Genomic DNA, 20,524 nt, shown 5'->3' on the forward strand with positions numbered 1-20,524 from the left:
AACTGAATATAACATAGCGATATGTACAGATAAATACATATGAACTCACTGATGTTAAACAGTCAAAGCAACTAGATGGCACATCCAGAAATGTTAGAGAATGACCCTTGATAAAACATTCAGAAATTTTAGAAAACGATCCTTGAGATAACGGTCTGTATTGTAAGGTAGCCGCCCTTGATGAAACAGAAACGAATTGTGATTTTTTTAATTAACCTTCAAAATGCGAGTGTGATCCTTGATCAAGCAATCAAGTTTGTTAGAAAGTGGTCATTGATGAAACAGTTTACAAGGTTGGAGTGTAATCAATTATTAACCGTAAGTATTGTTAGAGCGCGCGGCCCGTTATTAAACATCAGGTTTGTTAAAATATAATCTTTGAAAAAAATGTTAAAAACGTCTGTGTGCTATTGGTTTAAACTGTTATAAATGAAAGACAGAGGTACCTTATGAGCTATTCAAGTGTTCTTTGATACAACAGTCATAATTGTTTAAAGTGGTCCTTGATTAAACGATCAAGACTGTTAGATAGCGTTCGTGGTCAAATTGTCAAGCAAATTCCTTGTTACTTGTGAGAAAATTTTTAAGTCAATGTAACCCTTACTGTCACTGTAGAATGTAACAGAGCCTCAGTCTGTACAGTAGAGATTGTCCGAGAGTTGTTCGTCACAAAACCTACACTATTGTTAAGTGATCCTTGATTGATCAGACACATGTTTTAAAGTGTGGTAAGGATTTATGGAAAGTGGTCCATAATAAAACAGTCAGGCTTGTTAGAATGGTATCATTGATAAAACAGATAACAATTTAAGAACTAGTAACTTTATTAAATAGCCAAGGCTATAAGAAAATAATCCGTTCAGAATTTTAAGAAATGGAACCCGATGAAACAGACACGACTTCTAAAACATTGTCAATCGATAACATTCTTGAATGTGAGATAGAGGTCCATTATAAAGCAGTCGAGCATGTTCGAGCATTGTCCTTGATAATCATACATGAAAAACACGCACAATCAAGCATACCGGTAGTTTACGTTGAATTACTATGCAGAATCGCACATCAAAGCAAACGCATTAAAATATACCACAAAAAATGGCAGCATTCGCACGCATATGCATTTTGTGCAGTCAGTGTCGTGGAAGAATACTTAAAACTTATTCATTTTTATGTGACGTTCAATTTATCTAATTGTCAACTGTCCAAACATATTCAGGGATTGTATAATAAGATATTGACTTTTGTCCAGCGTTTATTGTATACTTGGCAATAAATGCGATAATCTGACATTCGGAAGCTTATCTGATGACACACATATCTATTCTATTATATCTATGTGAATACCTATGATGGCGGCGGCAGTGGTGGTTGTACCATGTTGCCTCACATAATAGACGGTACAAGTGTGTTGAACCTATAATTGTCTTAGTTATTCTGAAGCGTTGGGACATGCGATTTTTAAATATACCATAATACATATTGTTACAATAAATATCAAATTGACGTTTCGCGCGGACCGTTAGATGATCGTATCGTCCCTTGGCCGATTTTCTATATATTAAAAGACTCGGATCGCGCGATGTCATCTGAACATAAGTGCGTCCACACGCAGTCTTGCCAAACGGTGATGTATAAAATTATGCCATAAATCATCGAAAACATAGCGATAACAATAATAATTAAACGTACGAACAATTTAAATAATGGAAATATCGATTACAACTGAAACTGTTGGTTATATCGACGATTTTATGATAGCTTTTAAAGGAGTCTTTTAACAAACTTTAATAATCGGAACGCTTATCTCAATGACAATACAATAACAATAAAATCATGTACATATGCAATTTAATTTTCTGTTCATCCATTCATTAAAAGGACGTGGAGTTTAACACACTTTTTGGAAACGTTTTTTTCGAATGCTAATCCTTATGACCAAACAACACGACAAACAAATTTTACAAACACACAGGCCGAAATATGTGTTGGACTCGTTCGCTGCTTAACTATCATACCCCTTTTTGCTAATGATTTTCTCTAAAAGAAACTCCAACAAACACGTCAGAATGATTATTATTAAAATCCCTTGTCTTTTTTAAACTGTCTTGTTTGACATGGAAATTATGTCCCACGAGATACCATATACATGGTGTATGCAGTTGAATGAAAAAAGCGGGTTTGGTTAGATTTTTTTTTCACTTTGAGATATCTGGACTTGCAACATATGAAGAACCTAATTACCGTAGATTTGAGTTGCAGATGCACTTGGTTAAAATACCCATACAACAAGAAAAGTAAAATGTCTTTACTTTGCAATCTTTCGAATCATGCTTTTGGCGGGTATTTTACAATTTTAAATCTTAAACTATGCGTTAAAGAGATATTAAGGGCATTTTTCACTATTATATTGAGCTGAAAAGAATTAACAGGTCAAAAGAGTTAGTTAAAATGTGGTTACTGACCAATTATCTGCAACTCATCTTGCTACCAGTTGTTTATAAAAATATGTTTGTATTCGATAGTCTTACGTGACTCACCCAGTCCTGTAAGCCGAAATGATCCGTAAAACAAAACTGTGTCTTTGTGTCGTATGAACGAATCTGCACTAAAACTAAAATTTGGTTCACATCGTACATGCATGATCAGTTGTCAAACGAAAGTACGGTTGATATTCAAATGCATTATTTTTTTCTTTCCTGGATAGTGTTTTAATATGTTGATGCTGCATTAACAAATATAAGTGTATATGAAGTGAAAACACCAAAAATAAACAACGGTTGCTATAGACACCTATAAACTGCTAGATGCCCATAATATCACTTTAATAGTAAAAAAAACGTGTATGTTAAGCTCAGCTCGATATTAAATTGTCATTGTATCCTAAGAATTTTCTCAGAAAATCAATTACTCCCACCATCGCATTGCATGAGACCAATGTCCATTGGGCCCCTGCTAATTTAATTGTAACTCTAATTATTTCTGGTCAGTGGTTCGTAATTACTAGTTTTAGGATTGGTGACAAACTTGCTTTTCACCAACACATGAGTAACATATAACTGATTTCAGTTAGCTGCCGCCATAACTGACATTTAATTAGGTGAATTTCTGAAACAACCAGAACAGTCAACTAAAATGATAACACCCTTTGGTACAGCTTTGCCTTACTAAGTATTTCGCATTATACTTGAAGTATATTTATGTAAACGTGGGCTGGGACACTCTGGGTTTTACGATCGCATCTTTCTCATCTCTATTAAAAATTCGATGCCTGGGGGCATTTTTCTAGCTACGCCACTGGTTTTTACACAGAACCCTTCAAATATATAAAACACTTGGTTAACATATTTTCGAACATTGTAAAAATGAACTAAATGCATTTGTTGTACAAGTTTATAAGCAAGAAATGTCATATTGCTGGTCTGAACATAATTTTTTTTAAGTTCCATATATATAATTGTGAAAACGTTCCCTTAACATGTTATCAGTGTATGCATTAGGACTGATTTATCAGACGAGAACAAAGCTGTATTCGTATCATATCGTAATAATTGAAGACAATTCGCTAATGATATTTACATTTCCACGATGGAGTGTGTAACTGCGATATATGTGTCGAGTATCTGTAGTAGATACAGCAATTCTATGCCGAACATTTGGCGCATATATATGCTTATTAACATTCGATACGGTACATGTATGTGTATGATTGAGACGGTGGACGCCTATGTAGAATTGTCTATCCCAGCGCGGCGAACGCGTTGCTTAGGAATGTTATCACACTGTCAGATGCACCCTAGCAATGTACATAACTATATATGCAGTCGTATAAAAGGTGCACTTCCGAGATTGTAAAAAGCAGAAAATATAAAGATATTTTGTTGGATTTGGTGGAATATCGATTTTAATTCACTCATGATCATATAACAAATATATTTTCACTCTTGGCTGCGCAACTCATGAAAATATTATTTGCAAATAAGAATTTAAATGACTACAATCATCATAGTTTTATCATTTAAAATTATCATCCTCATCCGCAGTCGTATTCATATCATCACACGTGTTCGTACCGAATTTATTATATACCCATTCATTCTCGTAAATACATGCAGTAAGAAAGTATAAGTAATTGCATAACGCCAAGGTAATTGGCACCCTCTCTTTAAGGTAATTATTCAGTATAGCTGCATAGGCAGTAAGTCAATTCGCATGATAGTTCCAAGCGTTTGTCTGTATACCATGCAGCGGCAGTATAAGACTAAGTACTGCGTTAATTAGTCACATGAGTGTGGCGAGGGAGAGCGAAATATTCTGCAACTACCCATAGATCAATGCCAACTCAAACGGGACGGATTTTCTGCGTTCCAATAATCGCGGATATGATTGGACTTTTCAAAGTATTAAATTATTCATCCGCAGTTTGAATTTCTACAGGTACTTCGATCGCGATCGAGTTTTGTTTACTTAAAAACCGCCATCAGAAGTGTATATTAATTTTATATTGTTGCATTGCCATGGACGGTGGCGACAGTGTTTGTTTAAAACATGTGTTGAACGCAGTTCGATATGTTGGGGGCAATTCGGAGAGTTTTAATATTATATTTTGTGGCATTTATTAGCTTCTTATACCTCAGTAAAGAGTATTAGGTGGACGTTAATCGATTTCGGACCTGTATGGATTTGCAAATCATTCGAGCGTGGCTTAAGTGGATATAATGGGAAGCTCTGTTACTAGTTGCTAATAAATAAAAGGCATGATATACCTCACAGAATATTGGACATTTACTTAAATCGATTTTGGATTAGACATATGATTTGAAAATTATCTTTTAGTAGTACACTTGGCAGATACATTCTAAACTGTAGTATTTGAAGTAAGTGTATGGGATCGTTCTTTTCAAAACACAGTCTAAATTAAAATCTAATCATGCGTCAACTTTAGATACACAAGATTTCTATATGTTTGTTGACTTCTGTTTTCTCAGTTTCGTTCGATGAGTGCTGTTCTTTGTTATACTGATCTTGATTTGTTCGACAGACGGGGATGTAGTTTATAATCTCACATGGAATATATTCAGTTGTTTCTTTGTATTTTCAGATGGAACCTAAATTAAATAACAGGGTGAGTACTAACCACCTAAGATGTGATTTTTCCTTCCTCTTCGTACAAAGACTGGAAAACTTCTGGCGAATTTATCTGTGTCACAAATAGTTTGGAAGTAATACTTAGTGATCGAAATTTGTTAAAAACAGAACGGATATACTAGAACCGTGTTTAAATTATTCATAATCTTTGAAAATTAACTTCAATTCAAAGGATAAAAAGCCGTAACGCACTATCGGATCAAATCGACAGTATTAGCGACATGACGACGGAGGCGGCGCCGGCGAGCAACGACTCGATCCCGAAACCGGAAGAGGAGGACCCCGACGATGAGGACGAAGATCTGCTCGTGTTCACGGCGTACACTCCGCAGTCGTGGGAGGACCAGCTCGAGACTGAGCACCGGCTTAAGGAAAAGGAGGAAGACAACAAACGGCACCAGGGCGAGGCACATCTTGTCGATGGCGAGCTGCAGTTCGTCGCCGAGGAGCACCATGGGCCGGTGAAGACGCGTAATCCGAATCTGGTGGAGGGCAACCAGTTGAAGGAGGATATTGAACCTGAGTTCCCAAAGGAGCTGTACGGGCAACCCATCGAGGAGATCGACAAGATCATCAAGGAACATGACAAGGTAAGCTCCAGTAGCACGCTGGCGCGTTGCTATTTGCGTTATAATGCGTTGTTGCCCTCCCCTGAACCGCCTTTCAACACCTATATGTAGACTTGAGGCTTAAATTAAGTCACACTCTTGTGCTGGTGCGTCCCTGGTGCTTCCCTTTTTTCGGGTAGAATGGTTGATGTTCTCATTCCCGCAAAGCTTCAAAGAGGTATTTTAGCATAAGTTTTGTTCTGGAGACGGCACGGGTTAAAATTTAGTTTTCTATTTATTTTATCTTTTATCTATACTTGTACTTGAATTCGGCATAATAAGGAACGTTTATTTCTTTAGCAGAGCAGGCCGAAATTATAATTTAAAAGATAACTGTTAATAAACACAGACATAATTACTATATAGTTTCAATAAATTTACTTCGAATCGTTATTTGAATGAACCCAATGTCCGTATCCAAAACAGTGTTTGAGTTGAGACTTTGGATAAAACGGAGCGCGGCACATTGCTAGTCGCATTGATTGGTTAAAAACTCAATATTCGCAATTTATTTGTAGAATTATTATTTAAGAGCACGACCAACTTCACGATGGCACGTTTGTTGTTGAGCAAAAAATATTCTTTAAAATCGGACAATCTTAAACGCAAATTGACAATGTGTGACCGTATCCATCAATAACACATGATACGCGGAATATTTTTTTACTGTTCATTTGCGAAATTGTTATTTATTTAGATGTCACTAGCGTTTATTTAAGCCTTCTTTAATAATTTCTTCCGATTATTTCGTGACATACGAGACAAATGACTAAGTTAAATTATAAAATAAAAAAATGGCCAACATTTTAAATTAAGATATAACGGTGTAAAAGGACAGTAATTAGGCCCCATTGTCGGCTCAGTATACTACAATTTACCCCGTGTAGGGAACATACCCTAAAAGGTATACTGCTGTGAACTGTTTTCGTATCCCGGGCATTTTGCATTTATGAGTACCTGGGGCACTTTTAAGTAGTACTTGAGCCGACAATGACCGATCGAGCGACAGGAAGGCTGATATTACATTGTATAATTATTTAGATATATGCGCTTTTTCTTGTTGTTTTTTTTTTAATATTTATTTTTAATTTTGTTCGTGCATCCACCATTTCACACATAATTAATGACTTTCGGACATGTTGTATGACCCTCATATTTTTCAAAATTACGGAGCTGTTTTCGTCTAAATGTGTCCGAAAACTTGAAGAAATTCCCGTATATTAAGGACGCTCACAATTACATTCAAATCCTTTAGTCATATGTTATTGTTAGATAATATCACATATTGTGTTGCTTTTCGCAAGATTACATAATTTTTCGCAACAGTAACATTTTAAGATTAACTGATATAGTAAGATTATCTGTCGATTGTAGGATCAGGCGTAGACAGATCTGAACCATCTTGCCCATCGGCTTTTTTGCAATTAGAACTATTGACATATTGATGTTTGTTCTTTGATTAAAAAATAAGAATAACAAGTTTGTAGACTTCTGCAACTGCCTCTAGTTATGTTTAATGTTCTTCGACAAAAAGTGAATGACTGTCTTATATCGTTCTTTTTTGTCCATTAATTACATAACGTCTGTTTATCTCCACTAAAACAATCTAATAAGCAGACACCTTAATTCAAGAGTCTGTCTGGAATGCTGTCTTGTAATCTATTAGTTAATAAGACATTCATGTGCATGGCAGCATGACGAAAGACGTTATTTATTATTTACTCTGGCTGTGTATATGTAGGATTTTTGTATTTATATAAGTCTATTTTATTTATTATAAAATCCATTAGAAGATTTTTAAAAAATAAAAAATAAATAAACTAGCAAACACTAGTGGACAGTTGTTAGATCGTGTATAAGCGTTGTGTATTCTTAAAGGTTTTGAACATTTGTAACGTGTGTTATGGTATGTTCGTAATGACTCAGTGTAAACACTCACTAAATGTCTAATTTCGTCAAAACAACCACCACTACGTGCAAAGCTAGACCCGCCTTGCTGTACTTGCAACGTTTACTTGACAATATGCCGTGGTCACATGTTGCTGCCCCGCGTTCTCTGTTGCTCGGAGCGGCAGTGCAGCTCTGCAAATATGTGAACGATAGGACCGTCGGCTGAGTTATTTCAGGTTGTTTTAGACCGCGGTCTCGCGAGGTGGTCCGATCCCCGCCCAAGTGTTCTGGTGTCTGACCACCAGTTGAAATCTTTAAGCCGCCTGTGCATCAACTAGATAACCCCGGATGCCAGTTGTCCATAGTCCATATCATAGATTAACTTGACGACCCCGGACCCACGAAATCAGTTGTCCATATCATAAGGTTAACCCCTGTTGTAGTTATATTTGAGTTTTTGCAGCCGGAATGTGAAATGATAAAAGGAACTGAAACGCACGCGGTGTTTTATTGTTGAAGCGTCTTTGTACGAGTTTTATTGTTAAATGACGAGCGATATCACAGCGATAGATTTGATATAAAACCCAAACGTCCCTCTTCGGTTACAATGTGATGACGCAAATTACGAAGTTCGCAATAATTTCATTATGACAGTCAATATCACTTGACTTTCAACAAATACCACGTCAAAGCAGTATGTGTTTTATAAATGGACCTGCTATGTTTCAATAGGTGGTTTTAAGTGCAATATATACATGCGCGATACGTATAGAAAAACAAAGCGTGCATTTAGACTTCAACGAGTGAAGTAATACATAACTCTATCGTCAGACGCTATCTAATAAATATGTAAGACATATTACGGTCGATTACATAGTGTATAGGTGTTACAGTTCTCATAAGAAAGACAATGAAAGTTACTGCACGCCAGTAATTAGGTAACATCGTTCTATTTGATGGCCGCTAAGGGTGATAGAGGAATGCCATGTTTCATTAATCGTTTCCATATGTCCCTCACCCGCACCCCCAGCAAGTAAGGTAAGTAATAGACATATTGCATAAAACTCGTGTTGCATGCTGAACGTTACGGTTAGTTCCACATAACGCCAGTGCGGAGGCGTGTCATCACAATTACCTATAGATCATTATCGACCGATAACGCGTCGAGTCTTTTAATCCACATTGCCATCTGTTAGCACCACTAAAGTATCGCTGACTACTCTAGAAAGAATATTATACACGGTGTTGTTGTCTTCAAAGTGGCCAATATATACATTAAATTTCAAAGTGGCCAATATATGCATTAAATTTCAAAGTGGCCAATATATACATTAAAGTGGCCAATATATAAATTAAATTTAGATGCACCACTCATGCCAAAAGTAATTGTCCCGTACCGGTTTCACCGGAGGGGACTTATGGTTTGCGCTCTGTGCGTCTGTCTGTGAGTCAGTCTGTCTGTGAGTCAGTCTGTCTGTCTGTCTGTCTGTCTGTCTGTCTGTCTGTCTGTCTGTCTGTCTGTCTGTCTGTCTGTCTGTCTGTCTGTCTGTCTGTCTGTCTGTCACACATTTCTGGATCCTGCGATAACTTAAAAAGTTTTTCTTTTTTTTTTTCATGAAACTTTAAACATGGTCAGATGGCAATATGCAGATTATGCACGTCTTTTCATTTTGTTCCAACGTCAAGAATTCTGGTTGCTATGGCAACAAATAAAAACAAATATCTGACAATGGTGGAGTCGGTAGGGCACATATATTGCTTGGCAATAGTCTTGTTGTTTTTGTGATTGTTCGAATCATGCACGCGTTTCTCTTTCTATAACTGTGTGTGAAAAATCTTGTCACATTGGGCCATACGTTTTCCAAACAATCACGCTAACTTATTTTCAATAAAAATTAACTACCTATAATCAGGCATGGCCCTCACGCTGTTTTAGGGTTTGCTACCCACACTCCACGCTTCTGGAATGAGGGAATGTTTTGCACAATTGTACATTAAATGAACTTATTTGAATAACAATACATTTTCTGGTGGTATATTCCGGCTATACCAATCCCTTTCGAATAACTGAAATAGTAAAACTTACTATCAAGATGAAATAATGGATTATGTTAGAAATTGTTTAAAATGTTAAAGGCTAATGCGGGAATTTTTGTAACTGGAAAAAACATTTTACTAAGGGAAGCGAATATCCTTTTGTCGGCCGTTAAAATGAAAAGTTTTGGGCACACAAAGGTCTCAGTCAAATGAATGCGTTAATTTTCGCCCAAATAACAACGTAGTTCATTGTAACAAGATGTTATTTTCCTTAATTATTAATGTTGTTTGTTGTTCTTGTTAACGACTAAATTAGAGCCGACCGAACACCGTCTGCATACTTCTTTACGCGACTCTAATATCTCCTTTCAGCAGGAGTGTAAGATAAGCATGGCGGATGACCTAGTGGTTGCAGTGCTAAATCTAATTATATATATTGTATATTGGCTTTCTGGGCAGTCCCATTAGTCGTTACTCATCAAAATAGCACAAACCACGCGATTAAATGCCCTATATTGCACTTTAATTTCGATATTACCATGTAAATTAGTTACCAAAAAAAAACACTCATAGTAATCGTAAACCCTAACTAGCATATGCCGTGCAGTCATTTATTAAGCCATAACGTTTAATATATAAGTTTAAATGTGTCTTGTTCTGAGAAAACTGGGTATAATGCATGAGCGTAAAGTGTCGTCCCAGATTAGCCTGTGCAGTCCGCACAGGCTAATCAAGGACGACACTTTCCGCTGAAACTAGATTTTCGATAAAAAGGGATTTCCTTTAAACGAAAAATACCATTAAAGCGGAAAGTGTCGTCCCTGATTAGCCTGTGCGGACTGCACAGGCTAATCTGGGACGACACTACGCACATGCATTATGCTCAGTTGTGTCAGAACACGACTCAAATAATGGACTTTGCCACTTAAATTTCTTAATTGCATTATAATATAAATCTAACTACAGAGTCCATGTTTCCATCTGGAAGACTGAACACACGAGGCCGATAGAAATGTTAATCTGAATAATGAAATATTCATGGAGCTTCAGTTGTTAATAATACTTAGCTGAACAGAGCCGAAGTTTATAACTTTCGTGGGAGATAGCAGGGCAAGTGGTGTGCTATTATGTCAAAGAGAGATGTCTTAAAAATTCCAACAGGTTTTCATGTTTGCATCATATTTTATAGGTGGAGCGTTCTTATTTATAACATTTTCACCTTTTTTATAGTACTGTTTCGTTCTTCAATTAGCCTTCGTTATAGGCATATTTCTCACAATTGAATGCATTGAGGAAACATATATGCCAATACAATATAAGGTGGTGACATGGATTTGTTTATTTGATTGTTTTTATGATTTGACATTGTGTTGCCCATACTTGAAGCATTATAACCATGGGCGAATATCAATACACATGTACAAAAAAACAATTCCAAGGCTCAATAGAATACAAGTTTAATTTAGATGATATATGTATAAAAACGCTCTATAAATATAATATGGATTGTATATTGTTAAAAAAAATGTCTCAATAATAACTAACATGACTTAAACGCAAAAACTGTATTCATCATGTCAGTCTTTGACGACGATACTCTTTTTTAAAACTAAAGTCACGGTCACCGAATGCAAATGGTGATTATTTGCCGCGTGCTTGCAGTAGAAGAAAGTTACACATACCGCAGAGTTAACGAAGCACTATTGATACTTTTTAGGTTAATCGAAACTAGTCATATAAATTCAAATGAGATTTATTATGATAAAAATGTTTGACAACAATTCAAAATATCAGAGATTAACATGTTCATTAGCTCCTGCATTGTCGAAATCGCTACTGATTATTCTCCAAAGAATTATATCTCAATCATGTGGTGGACGTGGCGGCTAAAAGGATTAATTCTTAATAACCCTTAAAAATAAGCTTTATTAAAGTTGTGTCTGCATGAACAATACCTTAAGCCACACAGATTCGTATATTACCGTAATCATAATGTCAACAATATTTATGAAATACTTAAATATATACAAAATAGTCTCAATTCAATTTCATAGATATTTAATTGTTCTTTATTTACAAGATAATGTTATTTAGATTATACAAGAAGAATGGTGGATTGTGTATGCCAATACAATTTCAACATATAATAATGAAAAATCGCTGGTCTTGTTGTAAATAAAAGTCTAACATATTTATCGCATGATGTTATTGTATAAGCGAATTGAAACAGATTAACGTGTGCGAAATCAAAAGAATCAAGTACTAAGAGGGGAATTAACCGCTCGCGTAGTTTTAAGAATGTTATTAAAACCATGTTACTTATAAATAACAGTAAACAGAAGAGTTATTAGATTTCACAAACGGCTAAATACGGGAGTGACGTCACATAGATAAATAAATCAAGTCGGTATATGATGGCAAAAGTGCTGTTCAAAGAGTTAACCAAGTCATGCGGAATCATCCATACAGTAAGACACGATCGATAGTACATGTAGTTCATTTATGAACGTTGAAAACTTGGGATAGACAAGTCACACGGTTTCACGAAGCTCGGTCTCTTAAAATCTTTAAAGAAATCACAAAATTTAACATTTTAACATTGGTATAAACTTGAAGCATACAACGAGGTAGTCTTGACAAGTGTCAAATTAAAAATGTTCCCCATTAAACAACACTTGTTTAACGCTGGCATGTTGTAAAGCATATATTTCCTCTATAGATATAAGCATATCTTTCCTCTATAGATATAAGCATAGAATCCGATCTCCTGAAAGCATGACTGGTGGTGCCGCGTACGTTATGGTTGGTATTAGAAAGCTATGCATGTCCATCATCATGCATTTATTCCCTAGAGCTTTCTATGAGCATTTCTTAATAGTTCAAATCCCTAAACATGTTTAAAAGTGCTCTACATTTAAGTTCATGACAAATCCATCTAAAGTTTTATTGAGTCCCAATTGCTTTTGCATAATATGGTATTTCAAACGAATACCTTCATTCAGTTATGCGCTTGTTATTCACGGCTTCAATCCCTCTATTCCATCAATTACATGGTTAACAGTAGAACTAGTCCGCTTTCCCTTTCAATTTACACACTTTCCGTTTTTGAGACAACTTTTTATGCTCCCCCCAAATTATTTTTTTTTTGGGGGGGAGGGGGGGCATGTAGTCGCCGCTTCGTCTGTCCGTCCGTGTGTCCGTCCGTGCACAATTTTTGTCCGGACTATTTCTCAGCAACTAATGACCGGAATTCAATGAAACTTTATGGGAAGCTTCACTACCAAGAGGAGATGTGCATATTATCAGCGGGTTCTGGTCGGATGATTTTTCACAGAGTTATGGTCCTTGAAATTTTCAATAAAAAAAGCCTTGTCCACCAACTACTGCGCCCTCAAGACGTTTCCTTTTATCTGAATATATAGTGCAATACTGTGACAAAAACACTTTGGAGAGCATCACCGGTCTCCGACGGTTTCTTGTTTTAGTTGTAAAGCACGTTAAATGTGAACGTTATCCTGGTTTCAAATTTAGAAGTCATTTGGTCGTGCAATTGTGCTTACGTGGGCAAAACACAGGCTCCTATGATGTACTAAAAATCGTCGATGTTGCAATAAAGATCCTTTTAGGTTGGCTATCATTGTTGTGACGACCTGAGTTCACGTTTGCCATATTCGTTATTTACTTTTTTTACTAAAAGGTATAACATATAGCATGCATATGTACATGTATCATCGTAGAAGTTATATCAAATTATAGTCATTTACCTCCAAACGCAACTGTACCCCTACCACGAGATGCATGAATATTTTAGGTTAAAGCTTTTGAACGTAATTATTGAATTGCTTTTGAATTCAGACGATGAGGATGCCATATTTTCCGCTTCTCGTTATCAAATACGATGTGCCGTGCTTAACTCTCGTTGACTCGTTGAATGATGCTTTAATTAGTTCATAGCATGTTCTGGTACGATATAGGTCTCTGATTAAACAAAATTCTTAGTGTTTGTATGCAAAATGTCCATGGAATAAATTCATCAGCATACGGTATCGGAAACAATGCTATTTAAGCTCATAATTTACACACCACCACCAGCTTAAAAGTAATTCAGCAAAGAGTCAACATAGTACTGACTAGACATTTGCCTATTTCATTCTAAGCGCGTATATTGTTAATATTAAATTTTAAGTTACCATTTAGTTTTGGATGCCACAACCCATATAACAAGTTCTAACCACGGCACTTGCCGGACCTGCAAGCCCGTACATCTCTGATTGGTGTTGATCCTGGTGAAAGCTGCGTAATGTTTTGGCAGCCTAGACTGGTGTTGTCAATACACAATTGCGAGTTAGGGTCAACACATACGCATCAACCGAGGCATGTATGCCTGTTGTTAATTAATAATCTCTAAATGATCCGAAATTACTGTTAATGCTACATGAAGTGGCCTGCCAGTGGTGAAGACTTTCTGGTAGCGATTGTCTTCGAGAATAAATGACGGAGAACTAGCACTGTGTTGTATGGGGCTACAAATAATTGTTATCTTAGAACCAAAAGGTTTTCAAAAATGGAACGAAAATAATGGTTTGAGTCGACACCATAATAAGCTCTTAAATTGTGTCTCTAAGAAAACGTTCTTTGTCGGGTCCGTTCATATTGGTATTACTTGCTTTTCGTATTAATGTATAGCAATCAAATTGTTGTGTTCAATTGAGATATTTGGTGCATTGACCAAACCCTATAGAGTAAATGGTTGATCAAAATATACAATAACTCATCCACAACAAAACATTCTCTCAGATAATGAATGATTATTACATCTGCATAGAAACCTAATAATTAAGGACTTATGGGGTAGATATTTTCTCGCAGACATCAGTATCTCATCATCATGGAAACCTAAACAAAGACTACTGTGGTAAATAAGGTTTGAACTTAGTGCATATCGTCCCTATGATAATAATGGCAATAAAAGATAAATGTAAATACATAAAATCAACATCAAATGGTTCAACATGAGTACCGTACATAGTAGTTCCATTTTATGACCGTGTGCATATTGTATATGTCGCATTGAGTAATTGTGTAAAAAATACTATCGATCGGGCGTTTTGTTCAATTAAACAGAGGTTGCGCAAGCGATCGATATGTAATGTCAAAAAAATGATACATAAGCAATATGCTCACTGACACAAAAAGCATCCAGTGGAAAATATAAATTAATAATATTTAGGTAAACACGTTCTATTGATTTATCGAAGATACAAGTAAGATAGTCATACTGCGCGTAATTATCACAGTTGTTGTATTCGCTAAAACGGAACTGAATCATAGTATTTCATTCAACGTTTCTTCAAACGCATCAATCGACATAACCTAAAATTGCTAAATGATTTGCATAATTCAAATTAGCAATAGGCTGCAGCTGCGATTATTATATTAGCACGGAGCGTATATTGACAGAAGTTGAAACGAGTATTTGACCCTTACTGTAGTTAATTCAAATTTATGCAAAAACTAATTATCCGATTTTATTGGTTTATACGTAATATTGTGGCTTATTAATTCCTCTTTCAAAAAATATAACTTTTAGTATATTTCCGTTGTTACTAATGAGTGTATAGCGAGTTAAACACGAGAAATACACATTTTATGTTTTACCCACGCGCGTTTAACCTTGTCGATACTTTGTTACGTAACCAGTAGCTATCGATTAGAGTACATCGAAGCGCCGAGGTCATACATGTTGATGTACTCACTAACGTCTTTTTTCTAATTTTACTTTTATTTCTCGGCCGATTTTGACAAATTATATATCATTAGAAAGCCTACATTTCGTAGTTTTCAGATATATAAATATTTATGAAGTTTTACTTCTAATTTGGGCAGCCCGGCGAGTTATAACTTTAACTTTAACTTTTGCAAATATCATACCGTTTTAGAATCTATATTTACGGTAAACATGGTCGTACTTTATACAGATTTGTAACGTTAATATTAGGAGTTCAGTTAAAAAAAAAGACGTGAGTGGGTACAAAATGTATAGCGTACGCGATTCGATAGCTACTGGTTACGTAACAAAGTATCGACAAGCTATTGGCCGATACGGTCCCGTTTCATATCCGTCTCATCTAGAGTCCGTGATATTAGTTACCGTAATTTCCTGTTCGTATTGCAGCTATATCAGCGCGACTAAACGATAATTGCTGAACAAAATGCAGTTCAGGTCCTATGTCGCTCTAATAATGTTGTTATGCATTTTTGTAATAGAATTAATATGAAAATTATGTGCATATGGCTTGTATGTTGTCCAAGAATGTCCGTATTCTTGCAATTGGATGTCGATACCTTGGTATTGTGATCATATGTAATTCGTGGGCATATATCGATATTAACAGAAGTGTCGATGTTTTTATGGTTATGAGATTGTCCTTCGAATGGGAACAATAGCCCATACTCTAAATGGCGGTCGAATTTCTTTCAAAACCGACATGCCAAATATACTGCACAAAATCGGCTAACAAATATGTATAGGACAATGCCGCGTTGCCTTTGAATTAAGTACAAAGGTGTCGGGTGTCGAACATTTAATTATCAGAGATAAATTGATATATTGATTACATACAAAAACAAAAACGCGCGCTATTGGTCTCGGTGAATAGTTTTTATTATCGACATCTATTGATTGCAATGGTCCATCTCCTTCTTTAACGCATACTTTATTGGACATTAAAATGCCCATATGACGTTATATTATTGCGAAATCAAAGATTATTATAAACGTGTCTCTTTGTCCCCATGCACTTACGGTCAATTTAACTGCATTGTACTTGGTACATTATACTTACGCGTATCTACTGATGTTATTAACAAATTAAAACATATCCTACATCAGAGATATTGGGTTCTTGAGTTTTTTTTAACAACAAACGGCGCAACAAGGTGATTCTTTCAGACCTCGACAATAACTATGATGTGCAATGAAACGCATCGACCAATAAGCATTTTATGGTTCGAAGTGTCTTATATTAAGGAAATAAAAGAACGTTGTTCATCAGGGAGCAAAATGAAAATAATGATATAGAGGATATAGAGTCTTACCATTTATAAGTAATCTACATTTGAAATTAATAACGAATAAAATCAATAGCGCAATATAACAGTCAGTATCGCAGAGAGGTTTAAAAAGGCGACATTTTTTTCTATCCTAAAGGACACGAGTACCGGCGGCAACTTTTTCAGTTTCGTTTTCTTTCACACATTAAATTATTGTTTTTTTAGATACATCTAAGATCTATGAATATGTTTATTGATAGATCTTTGGAGATATTAAGTTCCAATTTGTATATTAGTGCATTAATTGACAAACGAAAAAAGCAATAATCTGTTAAGGAGGCCCTTTAAATGAACATGAAGAATATTTGACATTATAACAGATAATTAATATATCCAAAGTGTATCGCGGTATGTGATTGCCAGGTAATTTGCGAAACGAAAACGTGTAGAAATCACTCCCAGATGGACATGGTTTGTACACTTTCAATAGCAGAGTTGCATCCCCTAGCTGTGCTGTTGCCATGGTATTATTGGTGATGACACGCGTTATTTTATTCCAAATGATCGACCTCATATTTATACTTTGTAGGAGTAGCGTTATTTAAGTTATTAGTATACAGTGACCGACTTTAGTGACTACACTTTAAATTTTAGTTTAATGCTAGTACATCGTTAAATAGAAAGAAACTGTTCTGTTCGGATGAAATATATTCCGACTGCATTTAGCTTTAAGAAACTTCAGCGTACAGTTTATATAATATTGACATACCTGTATGTCAAAAATCATAAAAAGCGACATTTAAGATATGGTAGCCAGAACTAGACTGCAGTAAGCTGCAAAATAACAGATAGTTGTCCTGACATAACTTAAACATATATATTTTAACTTTGGTAACATATCTTCACCTCGCATAGGCTATAGCGCTACATCTATCAGCAGCATTTTTACGATTGAATTGCAAGCACTGATCAGCTGCATACTATTGTTTCAATATGAAATAGTATTCATACAGACTTCACGGACATAGTATTTTATTTAATACATAAATACTGGTCGTGTACGTAATTCCGGCCTGTACATCAAAATTCATCAATTATATAAACTTAAAGTTAATAGGTAGGCCTGCTTAATGTTTTTTAGTAAAAATTAGATGCATTATAGTTAATTAGTACAGTAATTATAATCATATGTACCAAGCATGATTACATATTCAATCATGTTATTAAATAAAGCATAAATGATCAGAAACTTGACCTGACAAACTTGAAAAGTCAAATGTCAATTGGATAAGTGGAAACAAACTTTTTAACATCTTTTGATATCATAATCATAATTTGATTTTCAAATATAATGATGTTTATATTTCAACTGAGTAGATCTACATCTATTTAGTAATTTTATATTTATAATACAAGGGCAAATTGACACCGATGGTGTTTAAAGCAAAAAAGGCTTTCATGTATGGTATGTAGCATCATCCAGAGATCCTCTTCCAAGTTTGTTCAAATTAGGCCCCTGGGGTTAAAAGTAGCCTCGCACAGGTGTCACCTGCTTTGCATTAAGTTATGTAGGGACCACCCCCCTTTATAGAAACCTTCTCTGCAAAATGTTTTTAAAAAAATAGCCCTGGAGTCAAAACTGGCACTGACCTGGTGGTTTTCAGATCTGCATTGACTTATAAAGGGAAAAGCCTTTGATTGTGTTCAAATTATCCCTCTGAGGTCTAACTAGGCCTCACTTGTGTGGTGCTGTGAAATGTTTTATGTAGACTTACTAAGCAAGCATAAGTTACATGATGACTTGTAGTAGTAAAAAAACAAAACAAGGGGTCTAGTAAATTAAATCTCTGAGCCACAGTTTGTCAGATTAAGGATCCTCAGGGTTCTCCTGTGTTTTTTAACTTGTTTTGTGATCTGACTATTAACAGTATGTAGGATTATTAAATATTTAATGGATTATTTGGCATTACAATGCTATTAATGAAAACCAATATTAAACACATTTGGTGTGCAGATACATGATTTAAACACCTGTTCTTACAGATTGTTGCTTAAGAAGACATTTATATTATATAAACCAGCTTTTTGTCCATTGTACTATTATACAGGGAATAATCTAGAATTTACTATCTTTGGGTCCCTGAACTCGCAGATTTTAGACCAATGAGTCCCAGGCCAAAATTAATGAGTCTACCTTGAAAAAGAATGGGTCCCAAATTTTGAAAGATACCAAGTAGTGAAGAAAATATGTCTAAATCACACTAGCTCAATAACTATACTTGCATTAAACTTTTAATGATCTCAATTACTTGTTGAAACCAAAAAAAAATAAAATTCAGAGTTATCACTATCTTGTTTGCCTTCACATAGGCTATAACATTATCTGTTACATGAATGTAACCTGTTATTACATTTCAACTTGATTCAAATCGATGATAATATTATTGTTAACATCCGAATTGCGAGCTTGATAATATTATTGTTTACATCCGAATTGCGAGCCGTTGACCTACCATTATTAAAGTTTAGATTTGTTTGTTTTGGATTAAGCTTCAACACCTTATTTCGGAGGCATTTTTTCTGTATTATTTATGACTAAGTTACACAAAGTTAAAGCAGGTTTTCATCTGGGGACTCGAGAAAATAGCATAACACATTCTATTTAAACGGTCGATTCTAATTGGTTCGTATTATACATCAGCGGCTCCACTAGAGCCAATCAAAAGACTTGCTGGAGTCTTCAAGCCTCATCCAGCTAAACTCAGCATTCATTGCTACACTTTTGACTCGTACACAAGATGGTTTGTGCTTATCGTGATTCAGGTATGCGCTAACGGATACAGTTCAGCAATGCGTGCGACGCACATATTTCAAAACCATGCGTCTATTTCGATATTTGTGCGTCATAGACGCGGAACGCACATGTAGATTATACCCTGATTATATATCCACTCAACAATGTCAATGACTAAAAGACTTGTAAATGCATAATTGATGTACAGTTATTAAGTTAAATTCTTGATTGCTTATTCGATCTTTCAAGTAAAATTGTAACTACTTGTTACTGATTAATATGTATATTATATTGCAAAAAACAGATGATAGAAATGGACGCCTGGAACTTGCAAAACTCTATCATAAATTGACTTTGAAACTTAGAAATATAGTAAATGTGTGTAAAGTTTTCATTATTAAATAATATTGATAAAAGTTAATTGATTGTTTGATTTAAATCCCCAAGCCTTTAGAATCAAAAAAGTTATTCTGTTCTCACAAAGACAAAATGGCCTCTCAGTCTGGTAAAAGGTCACGATGTAAGCTAATGAGACAAGGAAACCTTACATGACATAATAATGGACAGGGTTGCTCCTGACCAGACTGCGCAGCCTGGGCTGCGCTGGAGCTACGCTGGCAACATGTGGCATGAGACCTTTTTTTGCATGAAGGGGCTCAAATGATAAATTTGTGGAACAGCATGCAGGTGTTGTATTGCTTTTGAATGAAGTTGTAATGCAGCAAGATCATAGTTCTAAGCAAATTCAACCAAACTTAGAGACTGTGTATCATCCCAGGTTAGCTTATGCAATCAACACAGGCTAATCAGAGACACAACTCTCCACCCAGACTGAATTTGGTTTAAGAAGAGATTTCCTTTACACAAACAAGTTATGTCCTTAAGAAGCTTGTGCCAACTTTACAGACTAATATGGAACCATTCTGTACATGTGTTTAAACCGGTTTTACCAAAGCGGGGTACACATTTATTTCACAGAAGGGGAATGTTTTGTACT

At 35.5% G+C, this 20,524-nt stretch overlaps 2 protein-coding genes across 2 annotated transcripts in view; one reads left to right on the forward strand and one right to left on the reverse strand.

Moving 5' to 3' along the window:
- Window positions 1–20,524, reverse strand: part of LOC127879302 (molybdopterin synthase catalytic subunit-like) — a 237,775-nt gene that overhangs the window by 23,413 nt on the left and 193,838 nt on the right. The gene's annotated exons all lie outside the window — the stretch shown is intronic.
- LOC127879286 (sodium channel protein 1 brain-like) overlaps window positions 1–20,524 on the forward strand; it is a 118,166-nt gene that overhangs the window by 7,106 nt on the left and 90,536 nt on the right. The window contains exons 2-3 of the mRNA XM_052426049.1: window positions 5,099–5,122; window positions 5,318–5,735. Coding sequence (XP_052282009.1) covers window positions 5,367–5,735 — 369 coding nt within the window. The 5' untranslated portion in view covers window positions 5,099–5,122; window positions 5,318–5,366. The remainder of the gene's footprint in view (window positions 1–5,098; window positions 5,123–5,317; window positions 5,736–20,524) is intronic.

This window comes from Dreissena polymorpha, chromosome 4 (assembly GCF_020536995.1).
Source record: "Dreissena polymorpha isolate Duluth1 chromosome 4, UMN_Dpol_1.0, whole genome shotgun sequence".
NCBI lineage: Eukaryota > Metazoa > Mollusca > Bivalvia > Myida > Dreissenidae > Dreissena > Dreissena polymorpha.